The sequence below is a fragment of the Onychostoma macrolepis genome, chromosome 12, assembly GCF_012432095.1.
Source record: "Onychostoma macrolepis isolate SWU-2019 chromosome 12, ASM1243209v1, whole genome shotgun sequence".
Lineage (NCBI taxonomy): Eukaryota > Metazoa > Chordata > Actinopteri > Cypriniformes > Cyprinidae > Onychostoma > Onychostoma macrolepis.
Genome location: NC_081166.1, coordinates 7413713 through 7440275, shown reverse-complemented (window position 1 = coordinate 7440275; position 26563 = coordinate 7413713). Strand labels below are relative to the sequence as shown.

Here is a 26563-nt window from a genome sequence, read left to right as displayed (position 1 = left end):
ATATTTTAAAATGTAATTAATTTCTCAGATGGCGCATGATCCTTTGAAATAATTCAGTGCTGATTTTGAGTATAATCTCTAATTTTACATTATATACACACAGTGTTGGGGAGTAACTAGTTACAGTGCATGTAACAGGGTTACGTAATTTAATTACAAAATAACTGTAATCCGTTACAGTTACTGAAAAAAAATGTGTAATTAAATTAGTTACTTATGAAAACATTAATGATTACAAAGGGGGTTACATCTGAATATTTCTTGTATTGATATTTACTATTTCTTGTTACTCTTCTAAATCTGTACAGTATTTAACCTCAGAACGATTTCAGTAAAAGTAAAAAGAGATGCTAAAGTATGATTTTGTGGTGGCTGTGCTTTGAAATTAAATTATTATAATCATAATTCAAGTTGAAGGATTTTGAAAGTCTGACAGTAATTAGTGTTACTATAAAGTTAACTCTGCCTGCTTTAAATGTTTGAAAATGATTAACAGTTGAAAACATTTGTTAGAAATTTAGAAAAGTAATCAAATGTAATCAGTTACATTACTTTAATAAAGTAACTGAAATAGTTACACTATTTATTACTTTTTAAAAAGGGTAACTTTTAATCTGTAACCTATTACATTCCAAAGTAACCTTTCCAACACTGTGTATACACTGGATATGTAGATCAGGGAATCATTTACACTTTATACTAAGTTTGATGGCTATTATGCAAATTGGAATATTTCTCTTTTTAGAATTTTTTTTTTTTTATAGTTGTGTTGGACTAGACAGGAAGCCTCTGGCAGACCTCAAATAGGCCCTTATCCTTTGCTTCAGGCTAAACATGGAAAAAATACCAGTTTCACCACAAAGTTCTTTGTTTCAGTTCATCAAACAGTAATTAAATAACGTTCATCTTTAGAGCTCATAGTATGCATGTCCGTTTTGGTCAAATGCATTTCACAACAATGCAGTCAGGCCAAGTGGAAATTCTCCAAGCCACACCAAACTCCACCAAATGATTCTTATATTTTACACATATTCCTCCAGCTTCACAAGCAATTTCTCAGTCATCAGCAGTGACATGCTGACGGCTTATGTGAACCCATTCAAAGGCTGCATCTGAGTGTTTGCCTTCCCAGCTGTGCACTGACAGGCGTTTTTCACCTGAGCAAAATCATAGAAATTGTCCAATTAAGTCCAATTATCAACCTGTAAAAATAGAACAAACTATGAATAAACATCCAAATAAATAATGAATCCTGCTGCAGGAAATGAAGGTTATTAGCTGTAATGATGTTTTGAACACACCAGGAGTCCATCCATGAATGACACAGAGAAGCGTTGTTTTGAAAAAAAAAAAAAAAAAAACAACGTATTAGTCAGATGTTCTGGGATGGAGATAAAACTCTAGAAGGACGTTCAAAGACATTTGGGCTCTGTAAAAACTTTGTAGAGATTGTCTACAAACTCTTAAAGGAACAGTTCACCCAAAAATTAACTTTTTTTTTCTTTCTCTAGAGCAAAGAAGGTGGTATTTTGAAAAATGTCTCAGTGTTGTTTGTCTCCACAATCAAAGTCAGTGGTGTCCAATTTCGTTTTTGACAAAAACATTCTTTGTGTTTCACAGATGAAATTCATAAAGGTTTTGATACTGTTTTGCGATCCACATAAATGTTCGAGCTCTGTATTCTTTCTATATGCCAACAATTGTCTCATTTGTTTATTTTTGTTTTTCCAATTGAAATTTAGGAGAAACATCTGAACCAAAACTTGATACATTAAAGAAACGTATGCTGTGAAAGAGCACCCTCTGAGAAATATTATATTGCAGCAAAGATATATCAGTTTTTTATGACTACACTCTTAAGGCTTCCAAAAGTTTTTTTTTAATTATATTTCAGTGATGCTATAGAAGAACCATTTCTGGTTCCCTAAAGAACCTTTCAGTCAGCAGTTCCTAAATAACCACTTTATTAATATGAAGGGCATTTTAATAACCAGAACAGCCTTTTTCCATTATAAAAAAAAAAAAAAACTTTTGTCCAATGGAAAGTTTCAATGGATGTTCTGGAACCATCATTGCCAATAATGGACCTTTATTTTTAAGAGTGTACTTGCGACATCCAGCATATCTCGGTTCATCTTAGACAGATATGATGTATGACCTTCAGGAATGTCTCAGTGACTCTCATTTTGTCAAAACAGCACTCACATTGTTTGACATTCCTCATTCACAGTAACGTTCATGCCTATATTCCACAAGATTACATCAGGTTTTCTGCAGATGGACACTACTCCACCCATATCAGACTTATAAACATAACCGTTCAGTGCACAATGAACAAGCATATTGTGTTGAAAACAGAAACGGGTGAGTTAAAGGGGTCATATGGTGCATATGATGGTGTAACAGATTATGTTGACATGTTTTATTGTTCAAAAAACACATTATTTTTCAAATTCTGTACATTGTAGGTCCTCTATGCCTCGCCTCTCTCAAAACGCTCGTTTACTACAAAAAAAGTCCCTCCTTCCGACAAGCGCAGTTTGCACTGATTGGCCAACTGGTGTGATTGGCCTAACACCACAAGCACTCGTCGGAAATGTAACGCCCCTTTTCATAATCGCAAACTTTAGCTTTCAAAATTATAGTAAAGACAGTTAATAATGTCCTTAGTTTTACCATCAGTTCAAGCCAGAGATGGGAACAGAGTCGCGTGACAGACACAGTGATGAAGCTAGTTTGTGTTTGCACACAAGCTGCGGTTGTGTGACCGCGTCTCCCTCTCTCACACACGAGCACACACACACACACACAAACAAACACAAATGACGCTGCACTGTGACTCTCTCTCTCTCACACACACGGCGCGCAAAATTCCGCATTTAAACAGTCAATTGCAGATATTTAAACTAATAACAAAACATACAGTCGCTGATTCAGAAGCACCAGATTGTCATAGCAAAGTCAGAATTACCTCCTCTCCTACTGTAGGTTCACGAAATAGTCGTCCATAAAATGCGTTGTTGTTCTGTTGTAAGTAATCTTAATGATTCCTAAATGCATCTACTTTCGGAAGGCCAAATAAAGTGCTTTTGCCTTCAAATAGAAACACACAGCGTCTCCCTGACAGGCTGCTTCCACACTAACTGCGGTTACTGAAACCACACCTTCTTTCCTTGCTTGAACATTTTGGCGGTGTTATGCAAATATTTCCACATCGTGACATAGACATGTGGGGGTGTGTTTGAATGAGCCGTTTTAGGGGGACGTGGCAGAGTCTTAACTTTGATAAAGAATATCTATTTGGTTTTGAGACTTTAGTCTTTGTAACTTCAGGGATCTTATCTATGCACAATCAGCTTGTAACACTCCAAAGAGAAAGGAAAACTTGAAATTGCATCATATGGCCCCTTTAAGCCATTATGTATGCCATTAGCCAAAACATAGATGGGTAGAGAAATGTACATGAGGGACGCCTGCCAATTTCAGTCTTTGCACTTACTCTCAGATTTCCATCAGCTTTGTGAAAAACTACTTTTCTGCTGGAGCAACATTAGTGTTTTAATACTTTGGAAATCGAGAAGGAATCTGCAATTGGGCCTAATCCTGAACCCTGGGGAGCACCGTAACGATGACTCGTAACTTTTGCGAGAAGACGACTGGAGGGCCGCATAAAAATGCCAGTCCTTCTGAGATCAGCAATAAATGTGGCATTGGGAGTATCTTTGACCGTGTCCGCCAATCTAATGGGTCTCGGGGAAGAACACTTTTAAGGGACGGACACAACATGACTGACTCATTGTTTTGATAGGGTTTCTGGGGAGAGTAGATTGATTAAGAATTTGAAACACTGTACTTTGAACTTGGCCAGTCCTGTGATTGGTAACAGTATGTGTCCGAAGAGAATATTGAAGTTAGTATTTGTTATGCTAAATGTGAATCTTATCAGATCATATGAAATTCATTGTGAAAATATTTCTCTTCTGGATCATTTTCATTTCTTACTGTAACATTAAGGAAACTGGGGATTTAGTGTATGTTTGTGGTGAGTGATATATACCTGTGGACCACCAAATGATAATCACTAGAACGGTGTTATTTTAATATTATTTACATGCTATTATAGTTTGTATTAATATTTTGAATTAGCTTTTGTTTTCATTTCTATGCATTTCATTTAATTTTAATTCAATTTAAGTTTAGTCAATTTGTTATGTGCTTTTGTTTTGAGGTTACTAATGTGATATCATTCCTCTCAGTCCAATTTTATTTCAAACAACTGAAGCTTAAAGTGTCACATTTAAATGAGTGACTGTGATTAAATAAGTCTCGGGTAGTAATGCTGCTTTGTATTTGGTCATTTTGTCATTTCATGGTGTTACGGTACAATGAGAGAGAATAGAGAAGATATCAAGAGCCCAATGGAAATCATGGGTCATATTCATAACGGCAGTGTGTTCTGGATAGTTTATGGCTGCAAATGCAACTCTGGGATCATTATCAGTGACTGAAAAAATGTCAAATGGTCCAATCAATCTCTCTCTCTCGTTCCAGCAAAACAGTTTGAATGCAATCAATGCTGTAAATCAAACTTCAGGACATGATTTTTAGCCCCCTTATTTGCTTGATTTGATTTATTAGAAAGCATAGCATAATTTCTTTATAGTGAATCAAGCTTGAAAATAATTGAGAGGCCAGTGGCATTATGAAAATAAGACTGCAAGATGTTATTTAAATATTTTTTAGAAGAACAAACAACAGTCAGTTTCCTGCCAGATGACAATTAAGATCCACCAAACCTCAAAATGAGGGTTGTTTATATTATTAGGTCTTTCTTGATGATTTCTCTCCTTTTTCTCTTCCTTCATTCCATCATTTTTGGAAGTATCCCCCTTCTTTCCTTCTCTCTTTGTCTTCCACTTTCATTTGCAGAGGGGACAGAATGAAAAATGATGGTCAGACGCAGAGAGGACACAGGAGAGACAGTCAGCTAAAAGCAATTTCCTGTCAAAATCTGTCTGTCAGTTACAGTCAGCTGAAGGGCAAGTCGACAATAAATCATTAACATTAAACAGACAAGTGGCACTCTGATTAATCCTTTCATCCTCTTCACAGGAAGAACAAAAAGCACCAGCATTCAGTCTTCTCCAAATTGCAAAGAGGAATTTCAAGAAGATTCAGCAATATACTGTAAATGAAGGTATGTTGTGTAATGTAGGAAGGAAACCTATACTATGAGCAATAAAAGTGAAAGTCATTGTTGAATGTTGATCAGTTTATTACTGCACAGGAATATATATGGTTGCATAACATGCTGGGATTGACTGAATAAAGGCACCAAACCTATATTGAAATCAGATATGTTAGACTTCTATTGAACATTAATTTAACCTAGCATAAAAAGTAGCTAGTGATGTCTTTGTCTCACCCTTAAAAAGGTGATTTTGGCTTGTCCCACTGTAGAGGTCATTAATTTGTCAACTGTATATTACAATAACAATGATGCACAATATGTTTTATATTATTTTATATATTATTTTTATTACAGTGATGCAACAATATAATTTTTTTTATTAATTTCTAAAACATGAGTGTATCCCACTGTTAGTGTGCAATATATCTTTCTTGTTTTATTATTTATTTATTTTATTTTATTACAGCAATACAACAATATAGTTTTAATTATTAACTTTTTCCATGATTGTATCCCTCATTTAGTGTGCAATGCAATGTTTTATTTTATTTTATTAATTTATTCTGACAAAAATGTGTTTATGCAAAAAATGTTGTCTAAGTAGGCAGCTTCCAAGGTTTTTCAGAGCCATAATTTTAGAGCTGTACTATTCTGTGTTTAAGCGTGTATGTGTGTGTGTGTGTTTGAATGAGTAACTTCAGAGGCACTTGAATTCCTTTGTCCGTTCCCCAGCCTCTGAGGTCTATAATGAGAGAGAATAAACACGGCTTTATCGCCAGGGAGGATTTAAACAGACAAGCACGGGAGGAGAGCTTAACGGTTTCAAGGACAAGAGGTGTTTAATTTTTCAGCTGATAATCATCCACCCATTTAGCATATGTCACACAGCGCGCTAATCATCAATCACCTTTTAATGAACTGCACCGCATTTCCTGCACTGTTCAATCGTCGTTTGTTTCAGAAAGCTTCCTTTATAATGGCCATCTCTTTATTGTTTTGTGAATCATTTAGTTAGAGTGTGTCTGTATATGTGCATGTGTATATGTGTGTGTATTGTGATTGTTCGCATGCGAGCCCAAGGAGAACAGGCTTACCAAGTCTTGAGATTAATTAGACATCGTGGTCTTCCGATGTCCTCCAAGGAGGACGTCTTCTATCTCTATAGCTCTGTTTACCAAAGAAGAATAAGCAATTTGCTTTCACAAAAAAATGAGGGCTTATTGTTTCTCTCTCACCTAGACCACACACTAGAGCAAAAACAATTAAGCATGATTGAAAAATTACAGAGAGAAAGATATGAGGGGGGAAAAATTCCTTCTTGTCTTCATTCCTTTACCCATGTGCTGACATTTTTCTCTGGCCAAAGGTCAGATAGTAAAAAAATGTCTGCTGACCTTCTGATGTGTCCAAAGAACCGTATGGCACCATAGTAATCGTATCCACTTTATGGCGTCCAGACCCATAGAGGAGCAACAGAGGCTTTTAAAAACCGAAATGCCCCTCCTCCCCACGTCAACCCATATGGCGCTCCTCTATTTTATTTGCCTGCTCACTTCTTGATATATGAGAGGTATTAAACATGACACCTGTGCTGAATGAGTAGTCCTCCATGGTGACGTTTAACCAAAGTTTAACCACATTTCAGTTTATTCTCTGTTGTTGTTTATAGCAGATGTGAGACTGAGATTATTTTGCGATTCAAGCCCACCCAGGCAGAACAATATCTGCACATTAGCCACGTCTTTCAGTCCAACCTAAACTCTGACCATCCAACAACAATTATTAATGAAAACAAAGAAGAGCCAACGACCCTCGGGAGGTGTTCTTCTGAAATAGGAAGATAAAAATGTGTAATTTTATAGTGAGATGAGTGTTTTTAGGTTTTTCTAAATATGTTAATATTCTGTAATGTTTTTACAATACAGAGTTTTTAAATACATATGTTTGTTCTTTTGCAGTTCTTGTGAGACCCTCAACCACCTGACTCCACTTTGGTATGGACCACCCACTTTACTCATGTCGGTCAAGATTCTGTCACATGTTGACCCAGTTTTCCTCTGTTCCCTTATTGGTTAATTAACTCCTCACCTGTTTCTGTTCCCCCTTTGATTACGTTGATTATTTAAAGCCTGTGTTCTCCCATCATTCTTTGTCTGCTATTATAAGTTTGACATATGTGTTTTGCTACTCCTTGCCCCTGGAATTCTACTGTGGATTATTAATAAAAGACTTTCTTTTGTCCTACTCCTCGTTTTGGTGGTGCTTGAGGGCATGGAGGGAAGCCCCGCCCACACTCCTACGACTGAGGGTGAGCTACTTCTGGTTTCTGGGAGATATGAAGAGGAACTGAAGGACATTTTCCAAATGGACCTTATTGACTGGTGGGGAGAAGTACAAACCTGTACCCCTGAATCTCCTGTGTCTCCGCTGGTTCCGTCCAGCCCTGAAGCTCCTGTGTCTCCGCTGGTTCCGCCCAGCCCTGAATCCCAGCCTCCCTCTCCCGCCTCCTCTCAAGCCAGCCAGTTCCTCACCTCCAGCTCCACTGATACCTGTCAGTCCCTCAGCTCACCCTCAGTCAGCGCCTGCCATGCGCTCTGTTCCGCCGCCTCAGGACTTCCAGTGTCCAGTTCCGCCCAGACGTGCGGATCCCCTGTCTCCACTCCCAGCCTCCGAGCCTTGGACTACACCTCGGCTCCTAGCTCCCTCGTCTCCACCGTTGCCCATCATCCCACCGGCTCCACCGGGCTCCCTCGTCCCTCCGGCTCCGCCTTGGTCAGTCGTCGACCATCCGCCGCCTCGGGACTCCACTCCTCTGGCTTTGCCTAGTCACTCCATCCCTCCGGCTCTGTCAGGCTCCTCCTTCCCTCCGGCTCCACCTGCATCCTCAGTCGCAATGGCTCCACCGCGGTCTTCCGGATCCCCGCCTGAGCCTTCAGCTCTGCCTTGGCCCTCCGGATCCTCAGTTCCGCCCCGGCTCTCCGTCTGCCCCGTTCCACCTGGGTCCCCTCCTCCAGCTGCTCTGTCTCCGTCAGTCGGCCCCCTGGTGTCGTCGGCCCATTCTCCACCATGGCTCCTCCTACCGTCGACTCCGCCGTGGGCCGCTATCCTGGCTGGCCTCTGGATGTCCACCTGGCTCCTCCTGCTCCAGGCTCCTCCCTGGCTCCTTCCTCCATCAACTCCACCCTGGCCCCATGAACTTTGTCTCTTCCCCATTGCCTGCCCTCCTCCTGCTCCACGCCCACCTCCAGAACCCCCACCCTCCCTCCTCTGTTGGACTGTTTTTGTCGGCGCGTGGACGCGCCATTCCGGGAGGGGGCATTATGTCACATGTTGACCCAGTTTTCCTCTGTTCCCTTATTGGTTAATTAACTCCTCACCTGTTTCTGTTCCCCCTTTGATTACGTTGATTATTTAAAGCCTGTGTTCTCCCATCATTCTTTGTCTGCTATTATAAGTTTGCCATATGTGTTTTGCTACTCCTTGCCCCTGGAATTCTACTGTGGATTATTAATAAAAGACTTTCTTTTGTCGTGCGCCTCATTAGCAGACACGTAACGTTACAGATTCATCCTGCATATATATATTTTATTTTCATTGAATATCCTGTTTTACTGATAAATACTGAAGTAAAATTCATTGCAAATGTCGTGTCAAAATGAAGAATTGGCCAATTTGCTGGTTCAGATTGGTTTCTGTTGGTTTGGTGAAACAGCAAACTCTTTCTAGCGAAGCTGTTTGACCATGATAGTGATGCTGGTTTAGATAGTTAAGCAGCCTGGTGAGGAAATATCACCAGTATCCAAACCCACAACATATACACGTTTTTTGTAACTCTATATTTTTATGTTTGTGGTCAGTAAGATTTTTTTTTATGTTTACCAAAGCTGCATTTATTTGAATACAGTGAATATATCTGTATTATATGCTGATTTGGTGCTCCAGAAACATTTCTTATCAATGTTTCCTTAATATTTTGTGCAAAACTTCTTTCAGGATACTTTGAATAGAAAGTTCAAAAAACATAATTTTTTCAAAGAAGTCTTCTTTAACATTACAACAGTGTTTACTGTCATCTTTGATCAATTTAATGCATCTATGCTGAATAAAAGTATTAATTTTATAAAGATCTTACTGACTCCAGATTGTGAGCGGTTGTGTACAGCATATTGTTTACTCTATATTAATATTTAGCTTTTTCGATGGAAAAATAGTTCATACAGTATGTGCGTCTTCAAAAAAATGTCATAACGTGTAGCAGAGATGGTATTGATTCTGACAGTGGTTGAGGCGCCCTCTTTGAACCAGAGACTGGTGTAAGAAGCAGTGAATCTCCTGTGGAGTATCTGACACAGGTCTTCCCTGAGGCCTCTCTTGGATTTCCATGGGAACTGTAGCTGTCAGAACCCTAAATATGAAGTGCCTCAGTGCCACAGATGAGTTTCTCACATGCTGCTGTCAACAGAAATCCACCCTCACTCTCCACAATATCTCTACCATAACCCTAACAAACTAGGTCTTCCTCTCATATCGGCTGAATGCCTTGAAAATAAAATTCACTCTTGTCACACAAGGCACTCTTTTTTTTTTTTTGAACACCCAAAGCTCTCTGCCAGATGCTTGCAGTCTCTGGTTTCACTGTAAAGAGTCTCAACATAAGGAGAGAATCACCTCAGTGTACACCTTCAGCCATGGCAATGCCACTGGGATTGACAGCTCTTCCACAGTGTGCTTGATAACGCTCAAAGGAAGTTATTGTTTTCTAGGCTTCAGACAAGATGTTCCATTACGTGATGCATTGTGTCAGGATGCGTTGAAATGGGGCATACCGCTTTAGGGTTTGCTTAGGCACTGTGCCACGTTCTCAGTCTGCATCTTAAAAAGCAGTGCACGCTATCAATGTTATTCATTCATTCTCCCATCCTCTTGAAAAGCTTTTAAGGAGAAGGAAGCCAGTTTGGAAGACAGCCTGCCCGCACAATACTTGGAGGATTTCAGCTCGTCTTTGGAGGAAGGGTTCAGGGGCCGGCGTGGAGGGCTTCCTCTACAATTTTCAACCACAGCAATGTAAGATTCTCCATTTCCTTTTCACCAGCACCACGTTAACCTTTTAATTAGCTCTGTGATTGGACCGTGGTAGATTCACTTGGATCAATGTAAAGAAGGCGCACAATTGTGGTTACATAGACTATTAGATAGGCTCAGGTAATTAGAAGAGTAGTATAAAGTATTTTGTCAATACTTGAACAAGTACAAACGACTTTAAACAATCTGATTTCTAACTGCATATATTGTCAAAAATGCATACAGTATGTTTACATTTCGATCAGCAGTTGGAGGAACTGGAAAATGCAGCCTCGGGTGAAGATGTCTGCGGCTTTTTCCGTCACTTTGAGTCGGTGAGTACGTTTCCAGGAATGATTGATACCATCATTCAGGGCAAAAGCAAAAAATACAAACTTTGGTAGCGTGAGAACAGCATTCCTGGAGCTGGATAAATCAAACGGAGACATGCGGATGACAGATAGACCTTGTGCAGCAGGCAGAAGCTGAATCAGAGGCATGAAACACGCACAAAACTGCTCTGACATTGTCTTGCTTGGAGCTCTGTCCCGTGGGACAAGAGAGACGCAGCCTTTGGAGAGTGATTTCCCATACACACCAGTGGTGTGTGTCCATGTGGACCACACAGACAGCTAAAAAGCTTGGTTAGTTCAAGGGCCCCTTGCAAATATGGTAATATTCTTATTTCAGTGTAGATCAATGCATTTATAGCATAGGTGTAGATTTGGGGCGAAACGGGTTTAGAGTAAGATGTTTTTAACATTTTCTGTTATTAAACGCAAAATCCAAAATCCATCCACAATTTTTTTTTTTTTGAGTTAGCAGGATTTTTTAAATCATTGAAAGAAATCCTTTATGTCCACCAAGGCTGCATTTATTTGACCAAAAATACAGTAAAACAGCAATATTGTGAAATATTATTACAAGTTACAATTTTCTATTTTAATATATTTTAAAATCTTAATTTATTTCTGTGATGCAAATCTGAATTTTCAGCAGCCAGTACCCCATTCTCAGTGTTACATTATACTTCAGAAATCACTTTAAAGGGATAGTTCACCCAAAAATGAAAATCCTGTCATCATTTGTTTGTTCTGTTGAACACAAAAGAAGATATTTTGAAGAAAAGGGGGAAAAAAAGAAAGTTGATGGTCTCCTTTGACTTCCATAGTATTTTTTTCCAACTGTTTCGTTACTCATATTCTTCAAAATATCTTCCTTTGTGTTCAACAGAAAAAAAAGAAACTCGTGCAGGTTTGGAATAACCTAAGGGTGAGTAAATGATGACAAAATTTTCATTTTTGGGTGAACTTTGATATGCTGATTTGGTGCTCAAGAAACATTTATTATTATTATACAGAAAATGTTGAAAACACTTGTGCTGCTTAATATTTTGGTGAAAACAGATTTTTTTTCCCAGCATTTTTTGATGAATAGAAATAAAAAAACAGCATTTGATATAGAATTTTTAAAATAACATTACAAATGTCTTTACTGCCACTTTTGATCAATTTCATACAAGGTTTTTTCATGCTACGTCCACCTCTGCTTCAAAACATGTCACATTTCACCCTCACAGAGAATGATTGCATTACATTATTCATACAATTAAAATATAACATGGATAGGACATTTCAGTGCACATATGTCTACAGGTGTCTACCAGGCCCAGCTGCCAGCCGTTTGTAATTTAAGGGTCACAGCACGTTTCCATTTCTGTTTAAATCAAATTAACCCAACATCTATTTATAGCAGCCTTTATGAACATGCTGGTGGATCCAAGAACCTAGTTAGTAGAGAAAAAGTCTCATTGAAAATTGTCTCATTTATTTCTATTTCTATCTCTCCTTAAGAATTTTAAGAGACGCATCTGAGATGAAGTCGATACTTAAATAAAACATAACTGGGAACTCCATTACGTCTCCTGAGCAATGAAAGAGCAGCCTTTGAGTGATAAAATGTTCCTCTGGGAAGGTCTAAGATGGAAAATAAGAAGTATGATTGTAGATGGCATGCAGATTAAGACAGAAAAAGAATGAAAGATGCTAATGTCGACCTCAATCCTCAAGACTACTACCGATGCCAGAATGTGCTATATCACTTCAAAGACTTGTGCAGAAGTGCTTTATCCAACAATTATCCCTCTCACTCAACGTCTATCTTTTGGTGTCATCATTGTTATTCCAGTGCAGTCTTGGAATGCAATGGTTTTTGTGGATGAACGATTTTACTACTGATCAAAGTCTGCCAGAAACATCTGGGCCAGCATAGCAAAGCTGCCTCAATGGCAAATGGCTTTCGAGGATATGAAACCATATTTTGACTCTTCACATCATACTGTTTTATTTGACTCTAAAGTACTTAGTTTGAGCATGTAAATGCCTTCGAAATGCTCCTCCTTAACAGCAGATAATGATTATTCCAACCAGAACAAGGTAGGTTACGGCCAGTGGCCTTATAAGTAAGGGCACCTATTCATTCAAATAGCCGAGCTATTACACCTTTTGTGTTCACACGTTTTCTTCAGGCTTGTTTAATATTCTTAAGTTGTAGATAAACACTTGGCATAAGGAAGCTTTTCACTTCACTTGAAAAAGTAGCACCTAATTCCGAGATAAACAGACAGAACAGTTCTCCCAGGTTGAGTTTCAAATGTTGACCTTTGACCTCTCGCTCTCTCTAACCTACAAGTAAACGTGTAGCCACACATGGGCTGTTTGAGTCCTGTGAAAGGCTAGTTTTCTGACAGCTTGTGTTTATTATAACAAGTGCTGGAATTCAGCCTAATGAAGGTTTTATTATCTATAAATAAGGTCAACTGGAGCCAAAGCGCAATGAGTGGAGCGTTTAAGAGAAAGGACAACCAGCAGATGATTGACAAGAGCTGCTGGCACTTCTGACTGTTGTTCTAACGTCTCAAAGTGACGGTAAGATGACAGTGTTCTTTCATAGTTTACTTGTAGATTATTACAGAGTGTGATTGTGAATAGATTTTTGACAATTTACTTGATTCATCAACTGTTGTCCATATGTTTGCATGACACATTGTTTGGAAATTTATATCAACATGGATAGTGCTTTAAACATTATAAAATTGTCCCAGTCAACCAAATACAGAGACATGCATACAGGAGTTGTGTATATATTTATATGACAAGATTGGGTCCAAAATCTGACTTTTAAAATCTCATTCAAATGTGAAAATGGACAACATTTTAGAACAATTTTACAACAAATAAATAAGATCAATAAGAAATATCTTAAATGTTTTATATATATATATATATATATATATATATATATATATATATATATATATACAGTATATATAATAATAATAATAATTATTATTATTTTAAATATTTGTTTAAAAAAATTAAAACTGAATAAAATAATAAAGATTTTTTTTACAACAAAGAAAAATGCATGCATGCATACATACAGGTGCTGGTCATATAATTAGAATATCATCAAAAAGTTGATTTATTTCACTAATTCCATTCAAAAAGTGAAACTTGTATATTATATTCATTCATTACACACAGACTGATATATTTCAAATGTTTATTTCTTTTAATTTTGATGATTAGAGCTTACAGCTCATGAAAGTCAAAAATCAGTATCTCAAAATATTAGAATATTACTTAAGACCAATACAAAGAAAGGATTTTTAGAAATCTTGGCCAACTGAAAAGTATGAAAATGAAAAGTATGAGCATGTACAGCACTCAATACTTAGTTGGGGCTCCTTTGCCTGAATTACTGCAGCAATGCGGCGTGGCATGGAGTCGATCAGTCTGTGGCACTGCTCAGGTGTTATGAGAGCCCAGGTTGCTCTGATAGTGGCCTTCAGCTCATCTGCATTGTTGGGTCTGGTGTCTCTCATCTTCCTCTTGACAATACCCCATAGATTCTCTATGGGGTTCAGGTCAAGCGAGTTTGCTGGCCAATCAAGCACAGTAACACTATGGTCATTGAACCAGCTTTTGGTACCTTTGGCAGTGTGGGCAGGTGCCAAGTCCTGCTGGAAAATGAAATCAGCATCTCCATAAAGCTTGTCAACAGAAGGAAGCATGAAGTGCTCTAAAATTTCCTGGTAGATGGCTGCGTTGACTGTGGACATCAGAAAACACAGTGGACCAACACCAGCAGATGACATGGCAGCCCAAATCATCACTGACTGTGGAAACTTCACACTGGACTTCAAGCAACATGGATTCTGTGCCTCTCCACTCTTCCTCCAGACTCTGGGACCTTGATTTCCAAATGAAATGTAAAATTTACTTTCATCTGAAAAGAGGACTTTGGACCACTGAGCAACAGTCCAGTTCTTTTCTCCACAGCCCAGGTAAGATGCTTCTGACGTTGTCTCTGGTTCAGAAGTGGCTTGGTAGCCCTTTTCCTGAAGATGTCTGAGCGTGGTGACTCTTGATGCACTGACCCTAACTTCAGTTCTCTCCTTGTGAAGCTCTCCCGAGTGTTTGAATCGGCTTTGCTTGACTGTATTCTCAAGCTTGCAGTCATCCCTGTTGCTTGTGCACCTTTTCCTACCCAAATTCTTCCTTCCAGTCAACTTTGCATTTAATATGCTTTGATACAGCACTCTGTAAACAGCCACACCTTTCAGTAATGACCTTCTGTGACTTACCCTCTTTGTGGAGGGTGTCAATGTTCGTCTTCTGGATCATTGCCAAGTCAGCAGTCTTCCCCATTATTGTGGTTTCAAAGAACAAGAGATACCCAGAATTTATACTGTAGGGATGGTCATTTATTCAAACTCAAATGTAAATATTCTAATATTTTGAGATACTGATTTTTGACTTTCATGAGCTGTAAGCTCTAATCATCAAAATTAAAAGAAATAAACATTTGAAATATATCAGTCTGTGTGTAATGAATGAATATAATATACAAGTTTCACCTTTTGAATGGAATGAGTGAAATAAATCAACTTTTTGATGATATTCTAATTATATGACCAGCACCTGTATATGTTTTACTTTGCACTCAATAAAATGTTACATTAAAACACTCACATAAATAGAATTAATATAAAGCTATGTAAATATGTTATACTTTTTAATGCTAATAAACAATTCTAGACGTCTCGGACAAAAGATTTACATAAAACATAAGGATACCTAAAATGTCATATCTGGGTATACAAATCTCCAAACAACTTGCCCACCTTGTCATGCAAACATATGGGCGACAGACGCACATCACATTAGAGCGTAATATAATGGGTAGCTGTAGCCAAGTCTTTATAGAAGCAATGACTCCAGAGTCTTTTCTAGATAGATGAAATCTGGTCCACAGCATTTTTCATTCTTCAAAGAGACTGTAGCAACACCAGCTTTAGTTGAACACCAGGGAGTAACCATGCTGCCACACTGATATCCATTATAGTTGAAGAGAGAGATAGTTAGCACATGGGAGAAACGGAAAGGGAGAGTGAGAAGGCAACAGTGAGCCATAAAGGCTGATTTCAGCCACCTGTGCTCCTGTGCTCAGCTCATTCTTTCTGTGTGACATGCTGTGCGCAGATAATTTCGCTTATGCAAATGTTTTTTGTTAAAGGAAAATTATTGGGCATGCTTCAGAGAAATGAGCTGAAGAACAAAACGAAGGAGAAAAGAATGTAGAGAAGTTTAAATGAGAAAAAGTTGGATGAATTATTAAAGTCTTTTGCATATCCACCTTTTCCCCATTATGCTGAACCGATGGCCTGGTAATTAAAGTCATGCACTGATGGGATTGGTGCGTTCTGTGCCACCGTGCTCCTTTATTGCACTCTGTCATTTTGGCACGTTTGAGACAGGAAGGGGGTTGTGAAAGGAGACTGGAAAAATGAGCATAGGTCTAACGAAATCGAGGGTAGTAAATAACGTAGACCACCAACGCTGGTGGGTTTCTTGATAAATGGGAATTGTTCTACTCTTGGTTCAGGTAGAACCTTGTCTCTGATGTTAATTTAGGCATTTCAGCCAATTGTTTTTTTTTTTTGGGATCTTTGGAAAGTTGATATTACAGGATAGAGGGATGGTTTGATATTGGTATACACTTTATATAGTGGCCAACTAATCTAGACGAGATTAACCAGTGTTAAAATCTTTTCCATGCAAGTTTTTGTCCGAACTGGTCTCGACTGCAGTAGCTAGGCTGCTTGGTTTCCATTTCTGCATCTTTATTCTGTGTAGCCCCATCCCTACTAAAATCTCATTGGTCCAACATCTCCTTCCATTCTGCATAAAATATGTTCTGATTGGTTGTGATTTTTCATCATGCAGAATTTTCACTTTCATACAAATTGCATCACTCCTGACTTATCCACGTAGAACATGTTCCTTGATGAAGATCGTGTGTTGGTCCTAGAGCAACACTATCCATAATTCTAAGAAAAAAAATCTGAAAAGGTGATCAATAAAAATATGTTTCAAGCCCTCAACTCTAAAATCTGATTGATTGGACTGTTATTCTAAGTTAAACATGTACTGCATGGTTAAATCACGTTATTTCAAGCTAGTGTCATTATAAAAGGTTCCAGTTAAACATGTAGGCCATAAGAAGAGATGTTAGCCAGAAAGGTCTATTTAATATGCCTGCAAACCATCAGTGTAAGACACCACGTCTTTAATGTATCACAGCTGCTGGGAATCAGTCCTCACACACGACAGACAGTGACCTTGGTGTCTCATTAGTACGTTCGTTTAGTGTGTGCGATGATTAACAGTCCTGCTGGGGCCCTCCTGTCCATTGTGTTCAGCAGCCAAACTGCCTGAAGGATCTTACAAACACCAGGGACAGTGAGATGAGCCGTCCCAATGTGACACTAACACACCTGCAAATATTAAAATACTTTACACAAAAATGACAATTCTGCCTTTATTCACTAAACTTTCATGCCATTCTAAACCTGTATGATTTTATTTCTTCTTTGGAACACAAAAAGTCAGATTTTGTAAAGTGAATTTCGGCCTGTTCATCATACAGAGCTATCAAATGACTTCAGAAGACTTGGAATATAGAGTACAAGTCATTTGAACTACTTTTATGATACTTTTATGGTGCTTTTTGTCATTTTGGAGCTTGACAGTCTCGGTTCTTATTCACTTTCATTATATTGAAAAGAGGACGTTATTCACACATCTGTGCTTTTGTGTTCCACGGAATATGAGTTTGGAACAACATGAGGGTGAGTAAAAGATGACAGGAATTTTATATACTGAATATATCTCTATGATCTTTGATTTGGCCCATCAAAAGACATGCCAAAAACATGCCACTGGAGCTTATCTTCATTTCTAAATTTACTTTTGTGTTTTAACACTCTTGTTCTGTTTGTGCATTGAAATGTAGAGAATATAAGTGAATTTGATTTGACATATTTTATATCATAGTGAAAAGTTTGGGCACCTTTGCTCTTGCATTGTATTTTCAGACCAAAGATGTCGTGTTAGTGACTTTGGAAAGACGATATTATTCACCACATGACTTGTGCTGGTTTCAGTCTGGAACACAGACCTGAAACATCTGCTTGTTTTTTGATATTGAAATTCTTAAGCGAAAATGGCTGCACAACATCTACCCAAATCAATATAAAGTACTTCAGATGCCTGACTGTGGAAGATATACAGTTACGGAGATGAAAACAGATGTCTCTGTCAGCCAGACTGAGATAAGAATTTGTTTCTTGTCTGTTTTTATTGATAGGAAATTCGAAAATTGCCTTATGTTTTTAAAACAGCAATAAATGTCAGAGAGGTTTGGATTTGCGTTTGAGTGCTTTTCAATGTGCTTACCTTCCCTGTAACTTCATTCATGACCAGCAGCATATTTTTTCCTGTCATATACTCTATGTATATGTATAATATTTTTTCTGTTTCCATTCACGTGTCTGTCACTCTATGTGTCCTAGGCTCAACAACAGGTCATTTCCCAGGACGAGGCACAGGAGGAAGCCGCTTTCCTGTAACATAAACGGGATTATTTTAAATCAAATTTCACAGTTTTCTGAAGCAGAGCTGCAAGAAAGCGTGCTCAGTGCTTTGAAAGGCAGCTCTGCTTCAAAAGGGAGGGAGAACGAGAGCGATATTGAAAAGAGTAAGAGGGAGAAATGTACTTTTATCTCCGCAGAGGAATATGATGCATCCCATTTTGCAAATTGACTTCGAAGGCTGCAGTTCTGCAGTATTTCTGCAGCCACCCACCCCGCACTTTGAGAAATATACAGCTGAAGTCCGGTTCTGCAAGGATGCTTTGTGATTTACGACGTAGAGGGATGGGTTCCCATCTGGGACTCCAGCCACTGCCGGACAGGAGATTTACGGGCACAATGACACCACTGATTACTTTCGGACGCCGAGGAGAAATGGACACAGTTTGTTTTTCACCCCTTTCCGTCTCTAAAACCTGGACTGAGCATGGGCCTAGATTTGAGTCTCTGTCCCAGAGCAGCGGCACCCGGGTTCGCTTATGGACACACACAGGCTAACTTGGACGAGCCCAAGTCGGTAAATAACTTACGCAGACTGATGGGAAACCCATACTGTATCTCCATCGACGAGAAATGCAGAGACATTGTCATGACCCCAGAAACCACACTTGCTCTAGGAGCCGTTCGACTCCATCCCTCTCGTTATGACAAATTTGTGAGTCTTCCTGTGCGTTCTGAGGAGGCCAAACCGTGGACATCCAGAGTTCAGCCAAACCCGATACAGTCTGAAAACAAATGCTAGGGTTCGACTGACCTCATGCTGGACTAAATGGCTTGATAGCTTTGTAAATATGGCTTCCGGCAGATGAATTCCCTTCTTTTTCATTTACCAACAACAAGAGCCCCAAATCCATTAAGAAAGAAAAACGCAAAATGAAAGACAATGCTGCCTAACACTCTAACTCAGTCAATAAATCAGACAGAAACAATAAATGCGGACTGGATTGAAGTCATTTTTCTTCGCATTGAAATTCTCAAGACATTTTCAATTTCATGCACAGCACAGAAACCATACTAAAGACATTTGTGTAATATAAGCAGGGAGGAACTCTTTTGATGATCGCGACAGGTCTGCGTTCCACCCAGCCCTATGCAAACAATGTGCCTGCCCGTCTGTCTGCCTGCCATGCGTCCTCAAAGGGACATGAAGTGTCTCATATACATTTGACACAAAGAACGGGTTATGTGACATAAACCAGATGGACTCTTCAGTAGGACCCGACATTGTGGTTTCTCAAAGACCGCAGACTTGCTTGATCGCTCCACCCAGGGCCTGCTTGCTGGCAACTCACTTTCATTCGTCTTCTCACAAGTTTGGGTGAAAAGCTTTTGGGAAGCTTTGTAAGATTGATGATCCATGGCCAATTACTGGCTTAGGCCTTGAGTCTCACAAAGACAGCATGAGCTCGGACGTAAACACATGGGACAAAGATGTAGGGGCTGCGAATACCTGTGGCTCCACAATATATGTAAGTGCTTCCCTAAAAATATGTCTGGAATGTTCATCACTCTTAAATAAAATCAAAGTATTATTCAAAGAACGTATAGAAAAACCTTAAATATGAGCATTATTTTGATTTGAAAGTGGGTGAAGGTTTTAATATCTATACCAATCAAGTCAGTTTCACACTTTTCACACAATCACGATTTTCATTCAAATAAATAGTAGCACAACTATTTCTGAAGGATCATGTGACACTGAAGACTGGAGTAATGGCTGCTGAAAATTCAGCTTTCATTTATTATAAATTATAATCACATTTCATAATATTCCTGTTTTTACTGTATTTTTGATCAAGCAATTGTGTAGCCTTTAAAAAAAACTCATGAACAGCGTGTGTCCTTTTTTGGATCTTAAAAGTTTTGGGTTCCATTGACATTCGAAATAAATAAATAAATCACAAATACTTTTTTTATGTTTTGAGTAAATGATGGCAAATTCAATTTTTAGATTAACTATCCCTTTAACACTCCCTCTTTTTATCTATAGATGAGACTTCAAGACTATCTCTTGAAATAATCTCATTCCACAGCCTGATCCTGGTATTTCTGGATGGTGCCATTCTGAGTCAAGAAAGGAGGGGCCGGCGTATCTGACGCCCCGTGGTTGACGTGCACCAGGGCGCCAGGCAAAAGCTTGTTAGACAAACTCTGACAACAAGACGCTGCCCTTGAAAATCAATTATAAACACAGGAGCTTCCCTGCATCTGTTTCTGCTTGCAGTTTTGTGGGGCTGTCTGTCTTGGATTTCGGTTTTATCCTCCCTCTCGTTGGGCAGCTTCCACGGAGGTTCAAACGGCCATCCCTGAAGGATTAGTGCGAGTTTTTAAACCCACAAGCACAGAGTGTGTAAATCATGAATGGGTGAGCAAGAGTGATGACAGGTCATGGCACCCGCTGCTTATTGGGATGAGCAGTTTATGGGAGCAGTTGGGGTGTTTTTCATTGCATCTGCTTTGCCCGGTCTCCTGTTCCTAACAAGTAAACAATCATAAAAAATGACTTTGACTGGTTAAAAAGGGGTGCAGACAAGTTTGCGCAGAGAAGTTATGGGTTCCCACTCTTTAAGGGTCCTCCAATGGCCCTTTAGGGCTCGGCTTACGCTACCTGGGGCCCGGGGTTTGTCACAATTGTTTTAGCATGCCACCATTCCGTTGCACTAACAAATACCAAGTCCTGTGCTGATTAACAAAAAAGAGTGAGTTTAGTTCAAAGCTACATAATTGAAATTTTTAAAGTAACCCAGGGAGAGTTTACCTAATTTCTATCTACAGTAATTGTTCACAAATCTTCCAAACCCATATGACTATTTTTGCGAATTGCGAGTTAAGTTACAATTTTGAGATATAAACTCACAATTCTGACTTTTTTCCTCATAATTGCTAGTTTATATCTCGAAATTGTGACTTTTTCTCAGAATTGCGAGTTTATATCTAGCAATTGTGACTTTTTTCCAGTGTTGTCAAGTCTGCGGTTTTCCCGCAGAATTGCGCTACTTTAACACTGTTGCCGCGGGTTGTTTTTCATGCCCGCAGGTTGAAGCGACCCCAATAACGTGATATTTAGCCCCTGGAATGTGAATTTTATTGGAGGATCCCCACCAAAAAATGTGTATTTTACCCCCAGAATGCGATTTTTACCGGGGAACCCTGTTCGAAACGCGATTGGGCTAGTTTTGAGTAGCAGTTGGGCGGGTTTTGTTGCGAAAAACCTGGCAACCCTGCTTTTTTCTCAGAATTGCGAGTTTATATCTCGCAATTTTGACTTTATAAGATGCAATTGCAAATTGTTAAGTCATAATTGTGCAATATAAACTGGCGATTCTAAGAACATATCAGCCTCCCCACCCCCTGAAAATTGGACTTTATAACTCACAATTGTGAGTTTATATCTCACAATTCTAAGAAAAAGTCAGAGTTGCGATAGTCTCAATTGCGAGAATAAAGTCAGAATTGTGACTTTTAATCTTGTAATTCTGACTTTATAACTTGCAATTGCAAGTTTATATCTCACAATTGTGAGGAAAAAAGTCAGATTTGTGAGATGTAAAATTTATTTACATAACTGTTATTGTTATTGCTATTCTAATTGATGCTGTGCATTAGCAAATAGTTGTAGGCATTTATATTTACTCCAGCATACACACAAATCACTTTATAAATACAATTTTGAATGCTATTTTACATCATATCGTATATCTCTTCCATCAGTGCGTGACCCCAACAGAAACCCTTCAGTATATTTCAGTCACAGTCTCTTTGTTCATGTGTCTTCTTTTCTCTCTCCTTGCCCTGAAAGAATGCTTACAGTCTATCTCAAGATGCTACATTCTGACATGATGAAAGACCACCACAGTGGATGAGACCTCTGTCTGTGTGCTCTGAAAAGCGCCGTGTGTTAAGCAGATCCACCCAATCAGGCTGCATTGTTCTGAAGCCCTCCAGGCCATCTGCCTCTCAGGTTGGTCAAAGCTGAAAACCTTGTGCCGAGCAGGATGTGGAGGCATGTCTAGCTTTATGACCTCTCTATATCTATAGTCTTTACCCTATGGAGCATCTAATTAAATTATCACACACCTCTATATGACAATAGTCATTGTAGGTGTCTACTCTGAAGGCTGAGGGCAGCACTTAGAAGAAGTCTAGAAGAACAAAGAGTGTGAGCATTCTTGATTAGCATCCTTGGTTACAAATGGCACTTGAGGACACAGTGAGAACCATTACCACATGTTTACCATATTGTCTTTGTGAAGACAATGCACAGTCAACTCAAATTGAATGTATAAAGCAAATAATATCAGTTTTTACATAAATTCTGCAGTCTCTTCTTATAAATGAAGAATATTTCTCGCTGATAATTGCAAATGTCCAATCAGATTGGTCACTATGAACATCTATTATAATAAACAAACAATTTCCTGATCTTATTTTCTCATCTTCATTTTTCCATTCAATGCATTGTCAACAAGCACGCAAATTATGTTATTCTTGGGGAATCAGATTACATGAATTGATGCAAATCGCGGAGCAAAACAACAGTGAATCCAACTGAATGACACTGAATTTTTCCTGTATTTCATCAGAAAAGGTCAAACAACTTTAGCACAGAGATACTTATCTGATATTTTTTAATAGTTTACTATTATTATTATTATTATTATTATTGTTTCATTTATAATAAAAAAGCCTGACAAGCTTTTTTAAATTGAATTATATAATAGGCTATTATGAACTAATATCTTACTACAGTGAATATTTTAGACTTATTTTAATTATGTAATACATACCAATCCTGATTCCCCCCCCCCCATGTTTATATACTTTGTATTTTTTTAAATTTTGTTAGTGTTATATATAATAAAAATCAAATATATTATTATTATTATTACACACACACACACACACACATATATATATATATATAGTGTTGCTTGAAACTTTGTGAACCCTTTAGAATTTTCTATTTCTGCATAAATATGACCCAAAACATAATCGAATTTTCATATAAGTCCTGAAAGTAGACAAAGAGAACCAAATCAAACAAGTGAGAGAAAATGTTTTTCTTTGTCATTTATTTATTGAGAAAAATTATCCAGTGTTCCATATCTGTGCGTTGCAAAAGTATGTGAATCTTTGCTTTCAGTATCTGGTGTGACCCCCTTTTGCTGCAGTAACTGAAGGTAAAGTTTCTTGTAAATGCTGATCAGTCCTGCACAATAACATGTAGGAGTTGTATCCCATTCTTTAGTGCAGAACCACTTCAACTCTGTGATGTTGGTGGGTTTCCTCCTATGACCTGCTTGCTTAGGTCCTTCCACAACATTTTAATTGGATTAAGGTCTGGACTTTGATTCAGCCGTTCCAAAACATTAACTTTGTTCTTCTTTAACCATTCTTTTGTAGAAATGACTTGTGTGCTTGGAGTTGTTGTCTTGCTGCATGACCCACGTTCTCTTATACTCTGTTCTTAATCAATGTCCTGATTTTTTCCTTTAGAATTTGCTGGTATAATTCAGAATTCATTGTTCCATCAGTGATGGCAGGCTGTCCTGGCCGAGATTCAGCAAAACAGGCCCAAGCCATGATACTACCACCACCATGTTTCACAGATGGGAAAAGATTCTTAAGCTGGAATGCAGTGTGTTCTTTTCTCCGAACATAATAGCATCTCATTTAAACCAAAATAAGTTATATTTTGGCTTTATCCATCCATTAAACCTTTCTCCTACTCTGGCTTGTCCAAATGATTTTTAGAAAGCAATTTTCTTTTTGGAGAACAGTGGCTTTCTTCTTGCAGCTCTGCCATGCACACCATGGCTGCTCAGTGTTCTCCTGATGGTGGGCTCATGAACATTAACATTAGCCAATGTGAGAAAGGCCTTTAGTTGCTTAGAAATTACCCTGGGAACTTTTGCAACCTCGCAGACTGTTACACGTTCTGCTTTGGAGTGATTTTTGTTGGTCGACCACTTCTCAGGAAGGTAACAGTGGTCTTGAATTTCCTCCATTTGTACACAATCTGTCTGACTGTGGATTTGTGGAGTCCAAACTCTTTAGAAATGGTTTTGTAACCTTTTCTAGCCTGATGAGCAACATCAACTCTTTTTCCGAGGTTCTCAGTAATCTCCTTTGTTCGTGACATGATTCACTTCCACAGACATGATCAGACTTTGATAGATCCCTGTTCTTTGAATAAAACAGGTCATGCACTGACATTTGATAGTAATCGCACTGACTGAAAACACCTCTACACAAATGGACTCTAATTTCACCTTTAAATTAACTGCTAATCCAAGAGATTCACATACTTTTGCAACACACAGATATGTAACGCTGGATCATTTTTCTCAATAGATAAATGATAAAGAAAATATTTTTCTCTCACTTGTTTGATTTGGTTCTTTTGTCTACTTTCAGGACTTATATGAAAATCTGATGATGTTTTGGATCATATTTATGGTGAAATAGAAACTTTCAAGCAGCACTGTATATATGTATGTTTTTATTCTAAACAACCATAAAAATCAGCAGGAGATTTTGTCTGTTGTTTAGTTATGATTTAGGCTACTTGGTAGTCAATCCATAGTGAAATCTAATTATTCCAAAAACCTGCCAATAACTACAAATTAAACATCAAATTGGTTCTTATTGGGTATGATTGTGTCATATTGTGTAACTTTTTAGGGCACTGATTTAAGCATATTAGGTCAACATATGTATTGTATGTACACACATGCACAACATTATATGATTACAATTAAAAAAACAAAACAACAAAAACAGTACATGTACACACAAATCGGCTGCACTATTGTAAAGTGCTGCAGGCTCATTTATTCTTTTCTTATAGTGTGATTTCAAGTCAGGCAAAACCTACCAACACAATAACATGTGCCTCGATTCAAACCACTCTCAAAAAAGTTCACAGGGTCAAAGTTGCAATCCCATCTTGTTGCACAACTCCTGTCTGTGGGAGCTGAATAGAGCTCATGATCTGTGGCTGTTAGAATGTACCGCTGGGCATTGCTGACATTCATCAGAGCTTCATCTGGATAGGGCGGTGAGATTAGATCATGTAATCTGCTAGGAGAGGGTGGGAGGGCTGGCCAGGAAGCGGCTGTAATGAATGAGATGAATCAGGGAAATGGGTTTGGATGGCGGGCTTCAACCATCAGGCCTTTAATACTGGAGGAAGATGTTCAAGATCATGAGTGTATTTACTGATAAAATGGAAATTGATCTTATTAGGAAATCTTTAGCAGACAATATGAACAGTATCTCTGTTGCTTTTACAAAGTAGGCTGAATCATCTCTTTTTACATGTGGTTATCAGATGTTGCAAACTACTGTATCGGTATTAGGAAATTATGAATCACATACAACACATGCAATAATAGAAGGCCATTGCAGGTCTTGGTAGCCCAACTGTAGACCATCCATAATATTTTATTGTATTTTGAGATTTTAAATCGTATACATTTGTATAAAGTAATGTTTCTTTAATTTTCAAGTTATTTGAGACACGTACAGTAGAGTCTTGACTTAAATAAAGCTTTTGAACATTTTCATCGTTACTTAACAATAATAATTATAAAAGGATTACAGCAAGAATCTATTAAATCAGAAAAGGCCACAGCTGCTGGCAAATAACTAATAATTCTCATACTGTTGTTGTTCACACCGCTAACACATTTATTATTTTTAAAGCAGTCATTTATATCTTTCACTTAACTGGGTTAATTTTTTATTATTAATAACACTTAAGATAGTTTTCTAGGATTGTCAAATGCATGTGACTCAATGCTCACTCACACTGCACTTTGCTTCGTGCGCGTGCTCATGCCTTCCAGCAGGACACACGTCACAGGAAAAACACTTCACTTCCGACAGCGAGGTCAAGATGGCGCGCTGCAGCATGTGAAGGGGACTCAGCGGCAGCCGGTCGTTCGCTTGAGGAACATGTACAAAACACCATGTAGTAGACTGACGGGAGTCTGGAAATGCCTTCCACGTGATGGTATTAATAACTATATCATGTTAATGGGGCATATGTGTGCTTTCGCTCGTTCAGAGGTGGTATTTCGGCATTTTGCTAGCCGGTTAGCCTAGCCGCTGAAGCGCTACTGCAGCAGCATGACCTTAAAATAACATGACAGTTTACATGACATGATCCTATTTTAAAAGGAATCCCCGTAACTACATGCACTGACGTAGATGTATAAATATTTTCTGCTCTGCTTTGTACATATTTCTTGCGACAAATCATTTGACTTACATTGCCCGTTGTATAATCATGTATATATAGTCTTATGTGT

At 38.4% G+C, this 26563-nt stretch overlaps 2 protein-coding genes across 3 annotated transcripts in view; both read left to right on the top strand.

Annotated features, from left to right (window-relative positions):
• The window catches only part of LOC131551412 (proline-rich protein 36-like), a 38099-nt gene extending 15475 nt beyond the window's left edge, over nucleotides 1-22624 (top strand). Inside the window, exons 1-7 of one of the 2 annotated variants that reach the window (XR_009273755.1) lie at nucleotides 5116-5197; nucleotides 7150-7185; nucleotides 10123-10255; nucleotides 10522-10587; nucleotides 13066-13179; nucleotides 18171-19717; nucleotides 20239-22624. Coding sequence is in view for 1 of the 2 variants with exons in the window: in XM_058794357.1 (XP_058650340.1) it covers nucleotides 7463-8017 (555 nt within the window). In the remaining variant the exon portion in view is untranslated. Of the gene's footprint in view, nucleotides 1-5112; nucleotides 5198-7149; nucleotides 7186-7459; nucleotides 8018-10122; nucleotides 10256-10521; nucleotides 10588-13065; nucleotides 13180-18170; nucleotides 19718-20238 lie in introns of those variants that run through there. The other variant, XM_058794357.1, reaches the window with a different exon arrangement.
• A 3476-nt stretch (nucleotides 22625-26100) lies between these two features.
• LOC131551409 (protoheme IX farnesyltransferase, mitochondrial) overlaps nucleotides 26101-26563 on the top strand; it is a 38522-nt gene continuing 38059 nt past the window's right edge. The window contains exon 1 of the mRNA XM_058794354.1: nucleotides 26101-26265. Coding sequence (XP_058650337.1) covers nucleotides 26208-26265 — 58 coding nt within the window. The 5' untranslated portion in view covers nucleotides 26101-26207. The remainder of the gene's footprint in view (nucleotides 26266-26563) is intronic.